Source organism: Cibotium barometz, chromosome 45 (genome assembly GCF_041138505.1).
Source record: "Cibotium barometz isolate CiBa-2024 chromosome 45, ASM4113850v1, whole genome shotgun sequence".
Taxonomy (NCBI): domain Eukaryota; kingdom Viridiplantae; phylum Streptophyta; class Polypodiopsida; order Cyatheales; family Cibotiaceae; genus Cibotium; species Cibotium barometz.
In genome coordinates this window covers 8,519,218-8,541,525 of record NC_141090.1, presented here as the reverse complement: position 1 = coordinate 8,541,525, position 22,308 = coordinate 8,519,218, and the positions used below count along the sequence as shown (strand labels likewise).

General features: G+C 45.0%; 1 protein-coding gene across 4 annotated transcripts in view; it reads left to right on the top strand.

The window, feature by feature from the left end:
* LOC147612387 (TOM1-like protein 8) overlaps positions 1-22,308 on the top strand; it is a 156,500-nt gene that overhangs the window by 116,319 nt on the left and 17,873 nt on the right. For all 4 annotated transcript variants that reach the window (XM_086783003.1, XM_086783007.1, XM_086783005.1 and 1 more), the window contains exon 8: positions 4,023-4,108. In XM_086783003.1, coding sequence (XP_086639129.1) covers positions 4,023-4,108 — 86 coding nt within the window. The remainder of the gene's footprint in view (positions 1-4,022; positions 4,109-22,308) is intronic.

Sequence of the window (22,308 nt, the reverse complement as noted above, 5' to 3'; positions counted from 1 at the left end):
CATGATCAATAAAGCATGGCAAGATGACTGTTTGCCAATGTCTTGGAAGCAAGGATTAGTCAAGCTTTTTCCTAAAAGACATCTTTGTGAATCCTTTTCGCATTGGCGTCCTATCACTCTTATGCCAGTTATTTATAAATTGGTTACTAAAATGCTGGCGAATAGAATTAAAGGTTTTCTGCATGATGGATTACATCCTGCTCAATATGGTTTCATTCCTCGTAGGCAGATTAATGACAATCTGGCTAATGCATATATTGGTATGGAATATGCCAAGTATACTAAACAGGATGTACTTGTGCTTCAGATTGATATTGAAAAAGCCTTTGATACAGTTTCCTGGGACTTTGTTGCCATGACTATGGCCCAGTTGGGCTTTGGTTTAAAGTTGCAACGTGTTGTGTACTTCCTCTACAGTGATAGTGATGCTTCTTTGATACTTGGCTCTCGGATTAACGACCCTTGGAAATTAGAACGATCTGTAAGACAGGGTTGCCCTCTGAGTGCGTTGCTATATGCTGTGGCTACTCATCCTTTGCTTACATATCTAGATCATTTGACAGCTTCCGATGTGCTTCATGGATTGCAACTGCCGAATGGCAAACAATTTTTAGCACAGGCGTATGCTGATGATTCTTTTTGTATGCCCCGCAATACGCAATCGGATGTGCAAAGATTAATGGAGGCACTAGAGCTGTTTGGGCAAGCTGTTGGCCTTTATGTTAACTTTCAGAAATCTAAACTTTTGGCTCTTGATGCTCGGTCTTGGCATAGTTTAATTTGGCCAGGTGAAATTCCTTCACAAATGCATGTAGTCAGACACTCGGGCTACCCATTGGGATGGCATATTTCTAATCAGCAAATGACTTAATGGGTGATGCAACGGTTGAATCAGAAACTTAATTACTGGAAGCTTTCTACATGGCCATTGCATGTTCGTTTAAGGATTGTACAGGCTATTGTCATGGCATATATTCAATTCTTTTTGCCACTAATAATGTGGAGAAAAGTGGACATTGATCGTTTTATGTCTTCAGCCATGAGCATTTTTTGGAAAACCAAACATGCTAAGAGGGGCCTTAACCTTCTCTCGCTCAAGAAGCTATGTAGTCCCAAACAGCATGGAGGCTTGAACATCCTTAATATACACTTTCATGCATTGGCACGAAAGTCCACCTTGCTGTTGGAATTTGTATCTCAGAGGCAGCCTTGGGCGATTATGTTGGCAGATATGTGTGTTGAGATGTCCACTAAATCGTTTGGCAACTGGACCATCACGCATTGGGATGCTGTGTTTGGCCATTTTGAAGGCAAGATTGCTGGTTGTCCTTTCTCCACAAAGTTAATTTTGGCATGGAAAAAGCTTACACAGTTTCTCAGCTGGACTCCTCGAGTGAATACTAACTGTAATTCACTGCGTTTGGAAAGCATTCATTGGAGTAGAGTTTTTGAGCGACCTTTGGCTGTGCAAGAGCCTAGAAAAGCTTATTTCCTTGCCAAAAAGGGTGTCTATTTCATTGCAGATGTGCTAGATGATAGTGGCCATGTTCTGTCTTTTATAGATGCTTGTCCTAAATTTGGCCTAAGTCATCATTACCGTCCCCTATGGGAAAAGATTGAGAGTTTGTTGGCCCCTTTTGAGCCTCTTCCCGCTCTTGAAGAGTCGGATAGGTTGCACGATTGGAGCTTGCATAGGCCCATACTTACTCGTGGTCCTTTGTCTCTGCTACAGCTCTCGGTGCATACAGTCTATGGCTTTCTCCTTCCTGAAATTTGGGTTCATGATTATGCAAATGATGCTTGGAGAATGCATAAGCCTTTGGCTTGGTGGAAGAAAAGGCTCAGGATGATATGGAGCAGTAAGATGCCGTTAAAATGTCGGCTTTTTCTATGGCGATGTCTATTGGCTGTTCTGCCAGTTGGCTCTTTCCTGGCAAGGCACCATGTGACATCTTCAGATTGTTGTGTTTGTGGAGCGCATGATGAAACAATTCTCCATCTGATGTGGAATTGTAATGCAACTAAACTTTTGCTGGATCATATAACGGCTCTTCTTCGAGCTCGTTTCCCTTTTGCTTCTTTTGGGAAACATTTTTGGTTGTTTGGTATTTTTTCTCCTGCTCTCAGACAGTATAGGGCCTTTTTTGATTGGCTTCGTTACTGGGCCATGTGGACGATTTGGTACTCCAGGAATCGGGCTGTTTTTGGTGAGCCGCCCATTCAAGCCTTTCACTATTTCAAAGAATCTTTACATCAATCCCTTTATGATTGTCTCTCTCTACATGAGATTGACCCATCATTGTATAGCCTTTTCACGGATATATTTTGATCATGCCCCTGTTCACTATGAACTCTGGCATTTCTTGTATATGATGCTTTTTGTGGGTTTTCCTCATTCTAAGGTTTCCCACTAGTAATCGAAATAATCATTACAAAAAAAAAAAAGTGTGTGTGTGTGTGGGAGCATATATTAATACCAAGTTCTACACCCACTACTAGGCACTGATGATGTTATGTTAGTATCTAGTCCATACTATGCATGATGGAGTTGATGGTTTATTGTCTTGTGGTTGACTACCACGAGGTTATAAATTTCGCTTTCTTATAAGGTGAATTTGGGCATGTTTGTGGATTCATCTAGGTATACCCTTGTCTTCTTAATTGCCTCAGTTTTTAATACTGGCCTCTTGTATGGACATAACTTGCTTGATGTACTGGCACACCTATGGACAAACCAAACTGCTGTACGACACCTTCAGCATACTGTACTGCCTTCTATGTGCACTGTAGCCTGTACCAGCAGCCTGTTTTCAGGTTTTTATATCTTTATCATCTTCATCATTGTGGTGCTTGGGGAAGGGCTGTTTAGACCTTGTTCCATGCTGAGGTGCTGTGGGGATGCTGGAAGAGACATTCCATGTGTGGAGAAATGTTAGCATTCACGATGCTAGGAGTGGAGCATGTGCAAAGAGAGAGAGAGATGGAGGTTCAAGCCATGACAAGTTGGTGCACAGAGATAGATAGATAGAGTAAGAGGGAGAGAGAATAGAGATGTGATAGCAAACAAGAGAGAAATATTGCACAAATCAAATGATGCTCAATGTTAATAGAACCATCCAAGTACATTCTTTTATAGCCATCAAGCCTTATCTTTTGACCAAAACCAAGTAAGGGCTCTTCACAGCCAAGGAGGGTGTTCACACCAACTAACGCCGAAATACCCAGCATACCCAACAAACCTTCATCAGTCACAGTGATATGGATTCTAAACTTCAATCACGTGATACAAAAGAATATAGTGATGCCAACACCCAAACTCTCATGTTGAGCTTGATATAAGAGCTTGCCATTAGATGACATCCTACGTCATTTCATTGTGGTTTTTAACTTGTTAATTAAGTGAATAACCAAGATCTCCAAGATAGCAGGTCGCCACAAGGAAAACCTCATGGTGTGAATGGATTTGTGATGGATGCATTGTTTGTCTGATGATGGTTTACTTTTTGTTTATGATCTATATGATGAAGGTGCATGCTTTTCTGGTTTTGTACACATGCACTTTTGCAGAGCGCAGAATGCTCACATATATGCATGTAAGATCCATATCGCATACCTTTATACTGGTACTTCACTTTTTATGCTTGCATGGCTGAGTGCTGGCCCATCTGCATGTGCAGAAAGACACTTCTTTGAGAAAACCAAGGTTAGATTGTGTGCTATGCAGCTTGTACCTTGCTGATGGGGTCATGGGGGTATGATATTAGGTGCATATATATTTTCATCAAACGTTCTTATTTTGGTGGCATTGCTCATTCTTTTCCTGGTTCTAGCAAGTGAGTTGTACTTTTGGAAGTTAACTTGTCTACACATTCCATAAATAGTTTGGATTATATTCGAATGCATGTCACCTCCTACTGAAAGTGATTCTTTTAATACTTAGAGCAGGAAAGTAGGATAGAAGTTTAGCTTCATGCATTACGTATGTAATTGTTTTTTATGGTGTTTTTGACTGTGGGATGTAGGCTCTTAGCGATGAAGTAATAACAGAACTAGTAGAACAGTGCCGCACTGCAGAGAGACATGTAATGCAGCTTGTCAATTCAACGTCGTAAGTCTTTGCTACATTTGACCAAGCAAGCCATATCTTCTATGCATTTGTTTTTTAATATAATGCAGCTGCACAACTCATTTGTTGAAAGACAATGTGCCTTTGCTTTCCTTCACTATTTGGTATAGCAATCTGGAACTCACAGTTGCGTGCCTTGCATGTTAAGTGACATTGCACTAATGTGCTGAGAATGAGGTTGTGGGGTGGCCATTTTGAAACAATGTTACCAAGGGGGAAACTTCTTATTTTGACAGGAATCAACCCCCTTTTTATTCCTCTTCTGCATGCCCGCCTCGGTTCACTAACTAATGTTGATGATGTCCACACCATGAAACGTAAAAGAATAGTTGTGCAAATTGTGTGACAAGATTCAGAACCTATATGGTGGATGCCTTTATCAATGCAATATGGGTGCTTTCTTTTCTTTTTCTTTGTTTCCCTACCTTATTGCTTGGAAAAGGGGTGTACATTTTCCAGGCTTTTTCCTTTTTTTTTTTTTTTGGGGGGTGGGGTTGGTGGGAGCTGCGTGCATAAAACAGATGCTTTCTCTTTTTTAAGGATTTGTTTTTCGAGCTTGAGCTTCCCCCCGTTGCTGGTGTGCGCCCGTCAAGAGTAGGCGCTTCTAGTCTTCACCTTCTAGGGCGACTCCATGGCAGCCGCTCCGTCATCCCCGGCTGCGGCCGCCGTCCCCTGCCTATTTTCAGATGCGGACCTCCAGCTTTTAGCTCTGACAATGTCCTTCCTCGCGGCCTCTTCTTTGGATTGCAAGATCGTAGGGACAATTTGGGATTTGCTCCAGGCAGCCCTCATTGGCGAGCCCGGAAAAATCACCGGCATCTATTTTCTTGGGATTGGCTACTCTCATGTGGAGTTTGATTCACCTGCAGTGGCTGATCTTGTGAAGCAGCAAAGTCCCATTGCGATACACGGCGCTCAAGCGTTCTTCGCGAGATGGCACCATGGATTCGACCTTGCATCCAACCCCCTAATAGGTGTATCATGGCTCCACCGTGATGTCTGCTTCCTAGCCTCGGGAAGGAGTATCACCCACTGGTTCGATCCATTGGATGAGCGATGGGGCATTTTTGGAGTGGTAGAGAGGATGCTAAAGTCCAAGACGTATGCTGCCATTTCATAATCTTCCTGCATCCCTGACTACTTGGTCTAGGACCCAGAGATTGGCAGAAGAATCGAGGAGATTTGGGAGTCCCTTTTAGGTCAGGAGAGGCGGAAAAACGCTTGACTCTATAGACTTCAGGAGTTCAGCTCCCTTATACAGAGCGTAGCTCAAGACAAACTCACTATGTTTAGAGATCAGGAGAGCAGCCTCGGCAGGGGCCTAGCCTCCCTCTAGCGGCTTCAAGAGTAGACCCTAGATAGTCCGTGGGTGGAGTCTGAGTTGGAGGCCACCCGCACGGAGATCCGATCAATCGAGAGAGGAGGGTGGAATATCGGTAGCATGCTAGGGCCTCCTTTTGCACTCCGGCAGGGAATAGGGTCACCCGTGATTTCTTTGAGACAGCAGGCGGCGGCGGCAGGCAGCTGGTAGACGGTTACCGTAGTGTGCAGGTGAACAGCAATGTGCAATAGCAGGTTAGCAATGCATGGGCGGTGTTGCATCTGGACGACAGGGAGCAGCTGGGGAAAGAGTAGGCCCAGCAAGTGGTGACATAAATGGGTAGCGTGAAACTGGCCTCTGGTATAAATGAAACCAAACATAGTTGTAATCCAGCAAATAAGACAGATAAAAGGGAGCTAGAGTGCTCCTACACAAAAAGAACAGCGACACTTGTTGGCCCCAAAGCTTGGCGCCCCTTTCGGTATTTCTTTATTCAAATTCAATGGAAGAGTTTAACTGAATACATCATGGCCATTCATGGCTTATACATATGCTTGCCCAAACTTCCAATCCTCTGGACCTCTTAGCATACAGGTTTCACACAGCCCTGTGCCCCAAAACACCACACTGTTATTCACCTCTAATCAGCCAAGATAGTACATCCATGAGGCCCTGTAAACACGGTCAATTTGCCCATGCACGTAGCCAAAGACAGCCATGAAACAGTCCATGAACCCTTCTTGAATCATTCAATTGTTGCTCCTGTTTCTGCCCTTTTGGGCTGCAAATTCCTCCTCTCACAAGGAACCGAGAGAAGAACCCCTGAACAGCCCTTTGACTGGAAGAAAGAGAAGCTATGTACACCTTAGGCTCGCATGCGTGTGACCAGAGCAGCCATCATCCTTGCCTCAATCTCTATCTTCACCAAGACCGAGAGAGAGAGAGAGAGAGAGAGAGAGAGAGAGAGAGAGAGGAAAGAAGAAAGAAAGTTGTATTAACGTCTTCAAAAGGCCAAAATGACTTATGAGACCAAAAGGTTACATCATATCCATGAGGTACATCATCCTGGGTACAAAATAGTAATAAAGAAAGATAACAAAAAATCTAGAACTTTAAAATCTGATCTAGGTACATGAGCAGAGAGCTCTCATATCACCCCAATACATCCCTCATGGGCCGCTGTGACATGGTGCTCAAGGTGGTAAAACTGAGCTGGCACGAGAAGGTCCTGCGATGATGGGAGATGATCTTCTTGCCTACAGCCGGAGTGTAGCTTCGGGTGTTGCCCTTCCAGTCCAACAACTCACGAAAAGAGAGAGAGAGAAGATGGGAGAAAGAGAGACCTGCTGTCCTGTAGTCCTGGCCGTCGGCCTTCTCACAAAGAGAGAGAGAGAATTGTTCACATGTAGATTGCCCGCTGTCACCAATTGGCCGACCATTTGGTCCATCTCCAGTTTTTGCGTCTCGTTCACTTGAGGCCAGGCCGGTGTCTCATGTGAAGAGGCCAGTATTTTGCTGACATGGACGGGAGCCAGACTGGTGCCACCCGTGTGTTAGCAGGATGGTGTCGTATGGACGGGAGCCAGACTGGTGCCACCCGTGTATGACCTGGATTGTGTTCGACCCATGGGATTGCCACACCATGGAAGAGCCAGTATTCGTGCCGTGTTTTGCCTATGGGACTGTCACACTATAGAGAGACTCGTGCCTCGAAGTGTCTTACCTATGGGACTGTCACTCCATAGGAAGACTAGGTTTTTATGTTTTACGTCGTGCCATTTTTGTGCCGACAGATATTTTGTACTTGTTCCATGAACGGGAGATATGTCCATGTTACTTTTTGCACATGCACACATGTTCTGCATGTTTGAAAGTATTTTCGCATGACTTGTATTTTTGTGTTTGCCTGCTTGACGTGTTACTTACTGAGCGGGGACGCCTGCCAGTGAGTCGTGAAGTCTACTCTGTATTTTGACGAGTTTTGGTGCATGTGAACAAGTGGTAAGTATATTGCACATGTTGTTTTAATGTTTCATATTCTAACCCTTTGTTTTATAAGGTTTAATGTTCACACACACTTAAAAGTGGGCACCCCCTTTGGGCACCCACTTAGGGGCCAAGGTGGGGAGCCCCACTTAAGTGTGTGTGGGGGTGGGTGCATGGGCACCTACCCAACCCACCTTAGAACTGGCCACCCACATGCAAATCGTGGGGAGCCAGCCAACACTAAGGTTGAACTCCACTTTAATTTTATTAAAAGAATGGCCTTCTCCTCCAGCGTAGACATCACCCGCTTCCACCAGCATCGTGGAGAAAAATAACTGGCGACCATCTCTTACGCTTCTACTCCCAGGCGGCTGAGACTGTTGCGCATGCTTTTCCAGTAGGCTGTGCGCTCCACCTGCAACAAGACTGCTGCGCATGCTGCCTCTCCCATACAGGCTGCGCATGCTACTGTACGGCTGCTTCTCCCCCCCCTACCAGGCGGCTGTGGTTCCATCAGCAGGCGGCTGCACAACTGCAGGCTGCGCTGCCCTATCCTCTGCACTACAGGCTGCAGCGAAAGCACCTCCCCATGCTCCCAGGCGGCTGCTGAACTATATACGCTTCTGCTCCAAGGCGGTTGCTGACAGGCTGTACTTCAGTACCTTTTGCTGGCGATTGCAAATCCCTACTGCTGTGGGCTGTGCTGGTTGTCCAAGTGGGCTGCCCACCACACAAGCAGGCGGCTGCGCAGGTTGCATCCTCTACAGGCGTTGCTTCCTCTGACTACTGCGGGCGCCTCCATCTCAACAGAGCAGCTGTGTGCTGTGAGTCCTCTCCAACTGTGTGCTATAGGCCGGTGGCTGAAAGTTGCTATCCCTTCTCCATTGTAGCTGGGTAACCATACAAGCTGTGTGTCACCTCCATACAGCAACTACTTCTCTCAACATGCTGTGTCTCGGTGTTTCTCTCAAGTAATTGCACACAGGGGTATTGGATTTCCTTCTGTCATCCACAAGTAAGTGAATTTCAGATTTAAGTAAAAGTATTTTGTGTTAAATCTGATAAAAGATTCCCGACTCCCTATACGGCCAACACCCGTTCGGTGCAGAGCATCTGTTTGTGCGTGGTCTCAGAACACCAGTGAGGCGCTCTCCGCGGAGTCCAGTGAAAGCACAGGACCGTAGAGACTGGACCACACTAGTGGTCATTCTGCTTCGAGCGTCTACTTCAAACGTCAACTTCAAATCTATTTGTTTGGTACTGTTTTCATATGTACATGGACATCATCTGGTTCTTGGAACCCATGGAGCATTGCATTTATTAAATACTCCCAATAAATATATCATATATTGAGGGGGGGGTCAGCCCGTTCCGGCCCCAGTGCTGGTGTCCATCTTTCCATTTCATTTTCATTTCAATTTCAAGTTGAATTAAGTTGTCCATTTCAAATTGTGGTTTTAAAGTTGTGCTATTAAAGCGTGTGGGTGTCCAACGGAGTCTTCCCACTTGACGGGCTCAAGAGCAAGAGTTAAAGTTTTTGCATGAAGATCCCCATGTGCAAAGTGCTATTGAAGCCAGGAAGGCTGATGCAATGGTAGATGTAACTTTTGAATCAATGGCACGGGAAGTGGGCAAGAAACCAAGGGAGTTGGCACTTGCCTACCTTCTCCGCAAAGGTGATATTAAAGAGGGGGATGACGGAGAGTTGAAATTCAGAAATCCACCTCGTTTGAAGCATGGAGATCCCGCATCTCAAAGGCTGAAATCTTTTATGCAAAAGGAAGAGGTGACAGTCACCTCTCGATATGCATCTTCTCCACAAGGTACTAAGCCTGACAGATATATGTATGCCAGTGCTCATGGAGGGCATGAAAGTCACATGTATTCAAGACATGTATCTCTTGGTAAGGGTGACAGGTCTGCTACTAGAAAAATTTTGCCTTCTGAGTTGTCTCATGGAGAGACACTGCCTTATGCAGGTAAGTCACATGCATCTGAGTTTCAAGTTCGTGGAGCACATGCCACCGTGTCTCATGAAATTTCTACGACGGCCTATAGAGCCAATGCACATAGGGCTGCCCCGTTGGATAAGGGGAAAAGAAAAAGAGAAGACCATGAGCCTCATGCCAGAAAGCTCAAGGAATTCAAAGCAGGTGACAAATCTGTTAAGTTTGATGTCTTTCATGGTGAACATGATGCTTCTAAAGTGTTAGCATTTGTGACACAGTTCGACATTGCTTTTAGCGATGAGGACTTTACTGAAAAGTCAAAGGTACGCCATGCTAGCATGTTTTTGAAAGGGACTGCTGCTCATTGGTGGATCACTGAAAAGATCACCAAGGATCCCATTTCCACTTGGAAGGAATTTAAAGACAGATTCTATGCTCAGTTTTTGCCACCGAATGCGGAGCAAACTCACACTCAAAAGTGGGACAGGTTGGAGCAAAGAGACAATGAAAGCATGCAACTGTATGTTAACAAGTTCTGGAAAGTGTTGTTGGAAGTGACTCCCTTTATGTAAATCACTGAGGATGAAAGAAAGAGGAAGTTTCGTTCTGGACTGCAACCAGCATATCGATCGGGCATTGAATTGCACCCGAAACATACTTTGCAACAGCTCACAGCTTCTGCTCTTGCTACGGAGCAATTGGTGCTCAAGATTAAACAGGATCAAGGAGGTTCAAAGGGGAAGGGCAAGGCTGTCCCAAATCAGCAACAAAAGGGTGGACAACCACCTAAAAAGAACTTCCGGGAGACCTACAAGGGTGGTAAAGCTGAAAATAACACATCTAAAGATCAGGGCCCAAGGAAGAACAAATTCGGCTTAACTCCGGAGCAAAGAGAGCAATATGCTAAGGATGGAAAATATTTTTCTTGTGGTAGTAAAGAGCACATGTTTAGACAGTGCCCTGACCGCAAACCAAAGCACGTGGACAAGCAGACCAAGGCTAATGTACATGCAGTTCCTGATGTGCAAGGAAATACAAGTCATGATGCAAAAGAGCGAATGGTTTGCAAGGCTTGGGGGCAAATCAAGGATCAGCCCGCCTTATTCATGTTTGATGACTGTGTAACTGACAACTTCATCTCTATGCAAATGGCAGCTGCATTGGGTATTGAGGTTGAGAACATGGGACCTCAGATTGAAGCCAAAGCTGCATTTATTGGTAAAGAGGTGCAGGTTACCCCATTGATAGGGAAGTTGCGCATCCATATCCAGGGCTACCTTGATAATGAACATTTCCTAGTTGCTCCACTGAATGGATGTGATGTATTGTTGAGCAAGCCGTGGCACCATAGGCTTGAGTCCCGCAAAGACTACAAGTCTAATATGATTTCTTTTATGCATAAAGGCCGCATGCATTTTATTGATGCTGGCAAAGAAGGGGATTCCATCCCACTTGTATCACACATCCAAATTAATAAAGCAATGAAAAAGAGTCTTTCAGCGTACTTGGTGTTTGTTCGTGATAGCCTTGTGCCAAATCATCAAAATGTGGATGCTATGTCTAATGATAGGTTGAATTTTCTTTATGCATTCAACGACTGTTTTGCTGATTCATTGCCAGGTGAATTACCTCCCCAAAGGCCCAAAGATCATCGCATAGATCTTGTGCCAGGTAGTTCTCCTTCTAACAAACCCGCATACCGTTTGGTTCAGCCCAGTTCCTCACCTTATTGCTCTCCTGTGCTTCTTGTTCAAAAGAAGGACGGATCATTCCGTATGTGTGTGGATTATAGAGCTTTAAACAAGCTTACCATCAAGAACAGATTCCCAATTCCGCGAATTGATGATATCTTGGATAAGCTTGATGGCTCAGCTTGCTTTAGCAGACTTGATTTGAAGAGTGGTTATCACCAGATACGAGTGGTGCCACAAGATGTCCATAAAACTGCTTTTAGGACAGCCTTCGGACTATATGAATTTTTGGTAATGCCTTTTGGTCTCACCAATGGTCCTGCTACTTTTAATCGTATGATGGATAGGATATTCCGACCCCATCGTAAATTCACAGGAGTCTTCTTTGATGATATCTTGGTTTTCTCCAAGAATGAGCAGGAACACAGAACTCATTTGGTCACAGTATTCGAAGAGTTGCGGAAGCATAAACTTTTCATTAATGCCAAGAAAAGTGAGTTTTTCCTTTCAGAGATTCATTATTTGGGTCATATTGTATCCAAAGATGGAGTTACAATGGATCCTGCAAAGATAGAGACCATTCGCAATTGGCCCGAATTGCAAAACGTACATCAAGTACGTAGTTTTCTGGGATTATGTTCATATTACAGGCGTTTTATAAGGCATTTTGCTATGATTGCCACTCCTCTACATGATCTCACAAAGAAGAAAACTGCTTTCAAATGGACTTCAAAGGAACAGGATGCTTTCTTGCAGCTCAAGCATGCTATTATATGTGGTCCAGTATTGATTGTTCTTGACTTGCACAAGTCATTCGTGGTTGAGTGTGATGCTTGTGGTGATTGTATTGGAGCTGTCCTAAATCAAGAAGGGCATGCAGTTGCATACGAGAGCCGTCGTTTGCATGATGCTGAGCTTCATATGGATATCTATGAGAAAGAGCTCTTGGTTGTAATTCACGGCTTAAAGATATGGAAACATTATCTTCTTGGGGCTGAATTTGTAGTCAAGACAGATCATCAAAGCTTGAGATACTTTCTATCTCAAACAAAGCTTTCAGAGAAGCAGATGAGAATGGCAAATTTTCTTTTCATGTTTCATTTTCAGATTGTGCATACTCAAGCAAAGAAAAATGTGGTGGCCGATGCATTATCCAGGAGGCCTTATGTAGCTGCAGTCTCAGTGGCCTCTCATGGCGACCTATCTGCTATGCGAGATTTGTATCATTTGGATGCTGATTTTTGCCATATATGGACTGATTTGATGGCTGGTCATTCACATGCCTCTTATGTTATCAACGAGGGTTATCTTATGAAGGATAATTGCCTACGTGTGGTGAAGGATTTGCGTCCAAAGGTTATGGACGAATGTCACGCTCCACCTTATGTTGGTCATAGAGGTATTATGCCTACTACACGTATGATTCAGAGGTATTTCTTTTGGCCGAGCATGCGTAAAGACATTGAGGCTTATGTACGTGCATGTATTACTTGCCAAAAGGTGAAATTTGATAGACAAAAACCTCCAGGTTTGCTTCAGCCCCATTGTCTATTCCCTCGCAACCTTGGGAAAGTATTACTATGGATTTTATTATGGATTTGCCTAGATCCCAGCATGGGAATGATGCTATTTGGACCATTGTGGACAGGTTTAGCAAGCAAGCTCATTTCTTGCCCGTCAAGAAAACCATTAAAGCTGATCATATGGTAAAGCTTTTTCTTGCTAATATTTTCAAGCATCATGGTATGCCTAAATCCATTGTTGGGGATAGAGATCCCAAGACTACAAGTCTCTTTTGGAGGGCTTTATTTGATAATATGGGTACTAAGCTTGAGTTTTCATCAGCTTATCATCCCTAAACGGATGGCCAAAGTGAAGCTGCAAATTCAACCGTGTTGGATTTATTGAAGTGTTATGTGGCAAATCAAAAGAGTGCATGGGAGAAGTATCTTCCACTTGTTGAGTTTGCCTACAACAATATAATCCATGCTTCCACGGGAAAGGCTCCGTTTGAGATTATCTATGGCAGAGTGGTATTGCCACCCATCTTTCGTACCAAGGATGAGATTTTTGCAGCTGATGAATATGTTCGTGACTTGGATGTTGCCTTTGGTCAGGTCCGGACAGCCATTGCAAGATCTCAGGATAAGCATAAAATGGCTGCTGAGACAAGCACAGAAGGGACATGGAAGTCAAAGAAGGTGATTGGGTTTTGCTGAAATTTGAGAAGGCTAGGATTCGGAAGAGGCCAGGACGAGAAGGATCATATCCTAAGATTTCTCCTCGCTATTATGGACCCTTCAAGGTGATTCACAAGATCAATGAAGTGTCCTACATGCTTGCTTTACCTAGTCATTGGAAGATTCACAATGCTTTTCATGTGAGTCTATTTCGGAAATATGTGGGGCCAGATCTTGATGAGCCTGTCACATAAGATCCGCCAGAGATTGAAGAGCTTGAGGAGATCCTCTAGCCAGAACAGATTGTTTTTCACAAGGAGAGAAAGCTACTGTAGGAAAGCTTTCCAGGAGATACCTTGTGAAGTTTAAGAATTATCTGCCTATTGATGCCAAGTGGGTAAATGAGGATTATTTTGTTGATTACCCACAATTGTTGCAGGCATATCTTTAGGCTTTTCAATTGAGGACAACTCTTTAGAAGCCCGGGGGGATGTCACCAATTGGCCGACCATTTGGTCCATCTCCAGTTTTTGCGTCTCGTTCACTTGAGGCCAGGCCGGTGTCTCATGTGAAGAGGCCAGTATTTTGCTGACATGGACGGGAGCCAGACTGGTGCCACCCGTGTATGACCTGGACTGTGTTCGACCCATGGGATTGTCACACCATGGAAGAGCCAGTATTCGTGCCGTGTTTTGCCTATGGGACTGTCACACTATAGGGAGACTCGTGCCTGGAACTGTGTCTTATCTATGGGACTGTCACTCCATAAGAAGACCAGGTTTTTATGTTTTACGTCGTGCCGTTTTTGTGCCGACAGATATTTTGTACTTGTTCCATGAACGGGAGATATGTCCATGTTACTTTTTGCACATGTACCCATGTTCTGCATGTTTGAAAGTGTTTTCGCATGACTTGTATTTTTGTGTTTGCCTGCTTGACGTGTTACTTACTGAGCGGGGACGCCTGCTAGTGAGTCGTGAAGTCTGCTCTGTATTCTGACGAGTTTTGGTGCATGTGAACAGGTGGTAAGTATATTGCACATGTTGTTTTAATGTTTCATATTCTAACCCTTTGTTTTATAAGGTTTAATGTTCACACACACTTAAAAGTGGGCACCCCCTTTGGGCACCCACTTAGGGGCCAAGGTGGGGAGCCCCACTTAAGTGTGTGTGGGGGTGGGTGCATGGGCACCTACCCAACCCACCTTAGAACTGGCCACCCACATGCAAATTGTGGGGAGCCAGCCAACACTAAGGTTGAACTCCACTTTATTTTTATTAAAAGAAAGGCCTTCTCCTCCAGCGTAGACATCACCCGCTTCCACCATCATCGTGGAGAAAAATAACCGGCGACCATCTCTTACGCTTCTACTCCCAGGCGGCTGAGACTGTTGCGCATGCTTTTCCAGTAGGCTGTGCGCTCCACCTGCAACAAGACTGCTGCGCATGCTACCTCTCCCATACAGGCTGCGCATGCTACTGTACGGCTGCTTCTCCCTCCCCTACCAGGCGGCTGTGGTTCCATCAGCAGGCGGCTGCACAACTGCAGGCTGTGCTGCACTATCCTCTGCACTACAGGCTGCAGCCAAAGCACCTCCCCATGCTCCCAGGCGGCTTCTGAACTATATACACTTCTGTTCCAAGGCGGTTGCTGACAGGCTGTACTTCAGTACCTTTTGCTGGCGATTGCAAATCCCTACTGCTGTGGGCTGCGCTGGTTGTCCAAGTGGGCTGCCCACCACACAAGCAGGCGGCTGCGCAGGCTGCATCCTCTACAGGCGTTGCTTCCTCTGACTACTGCGGGCGCCTCCATCTCAACAGAGCAGCTGTGTGCTGTGAGTCCTCTCTAACTGTGTGCTATAGGCCGGTGGCTGAAAGTTGCTATCCCTTCTCCATTGTAGCCGGGTAACCATACAAGCTGTGTGTCACCTCCATACAGCAACTACTTCTCTCAACATGCTGTGTCTCGGTGTTTCTCTCAAGTAACTGCACACAGGGGTATTGGATTTCCTTCTCTCATCCACAAGTAAGTGAATTTCAGATTTAAGTAAAAGTATTTTGTGTTAAATCTGATAAAAGATTCCCGACTCCCTATACGGCCAACACCCGTTCGGTGCCGGGTAGTCCACGCTCTACTAGAGAACCTCGGTCCAAAGGTGCTGAGATCGGGAGAGCCAGGCGTTAGTACGAGAGCGCCTGTTTGTGTGTGGTCTCGAAACACAAGTGAGGCGCTCTCCGCGGAGGCCAGTGAAAGCACAGGACCGTAGAGACTGGACCAATGTCACAAACCCCTATATTCTAGGGACATGCGGATGCGTGTCAGGCCTAGAAACATGCGGATGCATGTATGTATTATACCTGGGCATGTGTATGGATCATATGAGTGGATGCATATGAGTCCAAGGACATGGCAGGACATTTGTGGACTTTCGGGCGGTGCCCGTGTGGATTCCGGCCATGCACACATGGTGTGTTATGATGGCAGGCAGAATATTTTCAAGTACAAGAATGATGATAGGTGGTTCTCCAAGTTTACATGTGCACAATGCATAAATGATGCATGCCATAACTTTATTTTACTTTGTGTGACATTGTCTTGCTGCCTGGACAATGCTTGTTATTTTGGCTTGTGAAGTCCGAAGGACCGGGGACGCCCGAGCACCTTGTGGACGCGTGTGTGCACTCCTGTTTGGGCCTAAAACTGTGGGCTTATGGGTTTTGCAGGTGGTAAGTGCGTCCACACTCAATTTACAGCTTATTTCATTTACTACTAAAGTGTATTGGTTTGCAGGTCCACACTCATTAATAAGTGGCCGGACAACTTATAATGCGTTCGCATTTGGTTGGACCAAAATTAATGAAGTCCGGACAACTTATGGCCATTTCCCATTTGGTTGGACCTAAACTTATACAAACAGGACAAATGGAGCACTATGGGCTGGACACCTACCTGGACACCTTATGAGGACACTTGTCAGCCTGTATGTGTACCCACCAAGCCCCTTAGGTGGCACTGGAGAAAGGCGCCTCCTTCAAGAGGCCTTTTGGGCTATTTTATTCATTACTCAACACATTGGAGAGCTGGTTGGAGCTTTGGGAGTTGCTACAGGGCTGGTTGCTTGCTTCCCGGACTCACACAAGCTTGGATAATGATCCCCACACTCTTCTAAAGGGCTGGTTGGTAAATTTCAGACCTGTATTTTCTGGTTATTGCGAGTTTTGGGCTGGTTACAGGTGTCCAAAGTCAACTTGGACAGTACAGGACAGCTCTAGGGACCTCCACAGGGCTGTAGGACCCCTTACAGGTGGATTTCTCGCGATAGAAAGTTGCTGTTTTGGACTGGTTATTGCACAAAACAGGCCGGACAGCAATGGAATATGTGAGCATGGATGTGTCTCAAGGATTCCTGGTATAACAGGTGCTTAGGGCAAGCATTGGGGACACTTGCTCGCGGAGAACACAGGTTTCTGGATCAGTTTCTCGCGTGGAAACAGGGCCTAAAGATCCATTTACATCTTGTGCAGGGCGGAGTACCTGTGAGGATTGTGATACTCTTGTGCAGGGCGGATGTACCTGTGAAGAGGCTTGTGCAGGGCGGATGTACCTGTGTGTAGGGCGGATGTACCTACAGATTCTCTTGTTTGAAATGTATTCATTCATGATGTATTTGGAAGAATCAGGTGCAGGCTGGTGGTGAATCCCCAGGCACCCGTAATCTTGTACTTTGCAGACTCTTTTGGTAATATAACCTAAAGGGGGGGGGGGTCAGCCTATCATCGGCCCCTTTATGTGGTGTACTGTCATTTTCAGCTTTGTGGTTGTAATGCTCAAGTGTTAAGTGCTCAGAATCTTGTTCACATTTATACGATTCCAATACACGCGTCCGCCTCCCGTTACATTGGTATCAGAGCTCAGTTTTTCCCCTCATTGGAAAACGGTCTGAGGCTTGGAATCATAAGTGGTGACCTGATTTGAGTGTCATGGACAGCCACATTTCTGACAGTGTGGAGAACACACAGGACCGTGAACTTCATGGTACAAGGGATGCAAGAGATGCTGCAGGCAATGATGTCTATGGAGATGCAGGTACTCATGACACTATGCATTCTGATTTGGAATCTTTGAGGCGTCAAGTGCGACGCTATAGGGCTGAAACCGAAGAGCTTAGGTCATTGAAAAATGACCCGGATGTACAAAGGGTGTTGGCTGCCAAGGCAAAGGCTTCAGTCCATGAAGTCACTTTTGAAGCAATTGCAAAGGAAATGGATGTTGAGAAACCCCGAGAGCTTGCACTTGCATACCTAATGGTTAAGGGTGATGTATACACTGAAGCAGATGGTAGTTTGGCTTTCAAGAAGCCACCCCTCATGGCTGCCCGTGGTGATGCACATGATGCACAACAAGCAGAAAGAGCACAGCAAGTGCCAAATGCTGAAAGGACAAGAATCCCTGGTGCTAGGCTTGATGCAGGTCAAGAGAAGAGTAAGGATGAGGGATCCTCTACTCATTCCCGCTTTGCTCCAAGAAGACATATCCGTTCTCGTGTTGAGCTTTCCACTCATTTGGAGAGTGTGGCTCAAGAGAGAACGAAGAGGGATCGTGAATCTTCATCGCGGCATCATCATCATGCAGATGAACAGGATGTACATAGGGATGCATATAGAAGGAAGAAGCCTCGAGAGTTCAAGTCCGGTGACAAGGATGTAAAATTTGAAAACTTTCAGGGACGGATGGACTCTACCAAAGCACTTGCTTTCATTAGACAGTTTGAGATAGCTTTTTGCAATGAAGACTTTTCCGAAAAGTCTCTGCTCAGGCATGTGGGAATGCATCTCAAGGATACGGCAAGTGATTGGTGGCTTGCAAAAATACTTGATGGAAGTGCTGCCCCAACTTGGTCTTCTTTCAAAATTCAGTTTTATGATCAATTCTTACCACCAAACTTTGCAAAGGATGTACGCAAGGAGTGGGATTGGCTGTCCCAAGATGAGGGAGAGTCCGTTGCTTCATATATAGCAAAGTTTTGGAAAGTCCTTCTCAAGGTTACTCCCTTCATGAAGATTGGAGAGGACGAGAAGAAGAGAAAGTTTGAATCGGGGCTCCATCACATCATCCAACAAAGCTTGGGAGTGTACCCAAATAAGACCATACAAGAGCTTATACACTCAGCCATGATTGCGGAGAACTTGCACATAAAAGCACCCACAAATAAGTCATTTGCAGGTCAAAACAAGAGCAAATTCAGGGCTGGTTATGACCAGAAAAAGGGTGGACAGCCACCTAAGAATGCTCCCAAAGATGGCCGAGATGCAAAGGATGACTCCGAAAAGAAGCCGGGGGGTAAACGCCACAATTTTGGGCTCTCAAAACAGCAATTGGAAGAGTACAGGAAGACTGGAAAATGCTTTAAGTGTGGCAGTAAAGATCATATATATCCTAAATGCCCACAGAATCCTAAGAATGCTGAGCCTAATGTGCAAAAGCCTCTTGTGAATGTTGTACCCGATGTGCAGGGTAATACAGGGCATGAGCCTAAAAGTAGAGTCATATGCAAGGCTTGGGGCAAATTGAAGGATCAGCCTGCTTTGTTTCTTTTTGATGATGCTTCCACAGATAACTTCATATCCGTACAGATGGCTGCCGCCATAGGTCTCAATGTGGAAGACATGGGAATGCAAATGAATGCAGATGCCGCCTTTGAGGGCAAACAGGTTGATGTAGCTCCGGTCATTGGTAAGCTCCGTGTACAAATACAGGACTACCTCGACTATGAGAGCTTTCTAGTGGCTCTTCTTACAGGTTGTGATGTTTTGTTGGGGATGCCCTGGCATCACCGTTTAGAGCCTGTTAAGGCTTACAAAGAGAAGAAAATCAGCTTTGTACATAGAGGCCGTGAGCACTCTATAGATGCTGGTACTACTGGAAGTACCATACCTCTTGTAAGCCATGTACAAATTAATAAGGCAATAAAGAAATCAGCTTGTTCTTACTTGGTTTTTGTACGTGATACCATTGAACATTCTAGTGTTGATGTTAGTGCATTAGATCAAGACAAGCTTAACTTTTTGAATGAGTTCAAAGATTGTTTTGCAAATGCTTTGCCAGCAAGGTTGCCACCAGAGAGGCCGGAAGATCATTGCATAGATCTAATTCCCGGTAGCTCTCCACCTAATTGGCCACCATACAGGGTGAGTGCTAGTCAACAAGAAGAGATTATGGCACAGGTGAATGAACTTTTGGAAAAGGGTTTGATTCGGCCTAGTTCCTCGCCATATTGCTCGCCGGTACTTCTTGTTCAAAAGAAGGATGGTACTTACAGGATGTGTGTGGATTACCGTGCCCTCAATAAGATAACCATCAAGAATCGGTTTCCGATTCCGCGCATTGATGACATCTTGGACAAGCTTGAAGGTTCGGCATGTTTCAGCCGAATAGACCTCAAGAGTGGGTATCATCAAGTGAGAGTGGCACCTCAAGATGTACACAAGACTGCATTTAGGACAGCCTTTGGTCTTTATGAGTTTTTGGTGGTGCCTTTTGGCCTTACAAATGCACCCGCTACCTTCAACAGGATGATGGACAGGGTGTTCAGAAAACATAGAAAGTTCATAGGTATATTCTTTGATGACATTATTGTATTCTCAAAGAATGAAGCCCAACATCGTGAGCACCTGGCTATTGTGTTTAAAGAGCTTAAGGAAAATCAGCTCTACATAAATGCAAAAAAGAGTGAATTCTTCCTTTCAGAGATTCACTATCTTGGTCACATTGTATCAAAAGATGGTGTGCGCATGGATCCCGCAAAGATACAAGCCATGCAAGAATGGCCAGACCTGAAATCAGTCCATGAAGTGAGGAGCTTCCTTGGTTTATGTGCTTACTACAGGAGGTTCGTCAAGCATTTTGCTTTCATTGCCGCTCCGTTACATGACTTAACGAAGAAGAAAGCAATCTTTAAATGGACACAAGAAGAGAGAGATGCCTTTCAAAAGTTGAAGAGTGCAATCATCTCGGAACCGGTACTCATTATTCCGGATTTGCACAAACCTTTTGTGGTGGAATGTGATGCAAGTGGGGACTGCATAGGGGCTGTTTTGAACCAAGAAGGACATGCCATTGCCTATGAGAGCAGACGCTTGCAACATGCAGAGCTTCACTTACAGGTTTATGAGAAGGAGTTGTTGGCTGTAATTCATGCCCTTACTATTTGGAAACACTATCTTTTAGGGGCTGATTTTATGGTCAAAACTGATCATCAAAGTTTGAGATACTTTTTGACTCAAAGTAAGCTCTCAGAGAAGCATATGAGATGGGCAAATTTCCTCTCAATGTTTCATTTTCAGATTTTACACACTCCAAGGAAAAAGAATGTGGTGGCAGATGCTTTATCTAGACGACCACAGGTTCATGCTATTACAGTTGCATACCATGAGGACTTATCGGATATGCGTAATACTTATCATCTGGATGAGGATTTTGCACATGTATGGGCTGATTTGCAAGAGGGTATTGCTGTCCCATCTTATGTCATAAGAGATGGATATCTCATGATGCAAAATCGTATGTGTGTGGTAAAGAACCTTCACCATAAGGTTATGGATGAGTGTCATGCTCCTCCATATGCAGGTCATAGAGGCATTTTGGCCACAGCACAAGCTTTGGAGAGGTATTTCTTTTGGCCACATATTCGCAGGGATATTGAAGCATATGTACGTGAATGTATGGTGTGTCAAAAGGTCAAGTTTGATCGACATAAAGCACCTGGATTGCTTCAGCCTTTGCCTATACCAAATGAACCATGGGAAAGCATTGCTATGGATTTCATTATGGATTTGCCAAGGACGCCACAGGGAAATGATGCTATTTGGACCATTATTGACAGGTTTAGTAAGCAGGCACATTTCATTCCCGTGCGCAAGACAATAAAGCCAGATCATATGGCTAGGATGTTTTTGGCACAGATATTCAAACACCATGGCATGCCTAAATCTATTCTGGGGGATAGAGATCCTAGAACCACAAGCTTATTTTGGCGCGCATTGTTTGACAATATGGGTACAAAGCTGAACTTCTCATCAGCTTACCATCCACAGACAGATGGGCAAAGTGAAATAGCAAATTCAGCCGTCCTCGACTTGCTGAAATCTTATGTATCTGACCGCAAATCGGATTGGGAGAAGTATTTACCACTTGTGGAGTTTGCCTACAACAATACGGTACATACTTCTACGGGCAAGGCGCCCTTTGAGATTATCTATGGCAAGGTGGTACTACCACCCATCCTTCGTACAAAGGATGAGATTTTTGCAGCAGATGAGTATGTCAGAGACTTGGATACTGCATTTGCACAGGTACGGACAGCCATAGAGAGGTCTCAAACCAAGATTAAAAAGGCAGCTGATAAGCATAGAAGGGATGTACAATTCAAACAAGGTGATTGGGTCTTGTTGAAATTTGAAAAGGCACGCCTTCGGAAGAGGCCAGGGAAAGAGGGAAAGTACCCTAAGCTTTCCAACAGGTACTATGGACCTTTTCAGATCTTGGAGAAGATCAATGATGTTGCATTTCGGCTTGTACTCCCAGATCATTGGAACATGCATAATGCTTTTCATGTGAGCCTATTGAGGCCTTATGTGGGACCGACACCGTTTGAGCCGGTTTTGGAAGACCCACCCGCGGTGGATGAGCTGCAAGAGATTCTTCAACCTGAACAGATTGTTTTTCACAAGGAACGAAAGCTTGCGGGAGGCAAACTTGTTCGTAGGTACCTTGTGAAGTTCAAGAATTATTCAGCTTTGGATGCGAAATGGATGGATGAGGCCTACTTCGAGGATTACCCAGATCTTTTGAAGGCCTATCTGGAGGCTTTTCAGTTGCGGTCAACTGATTAGAAGCCGGGGGGGGGATGTCACAAACCCCTATATTCTAGGGACATGCGGATGCGTGTCAGGCCTAGAAACATGCGGATGCATGTATGTATTATACCTGGGCATGTGTATGGATCATATGAGTGGATGCATATGAGTCCAAGGACATGGCAGGACATTTGTGGACT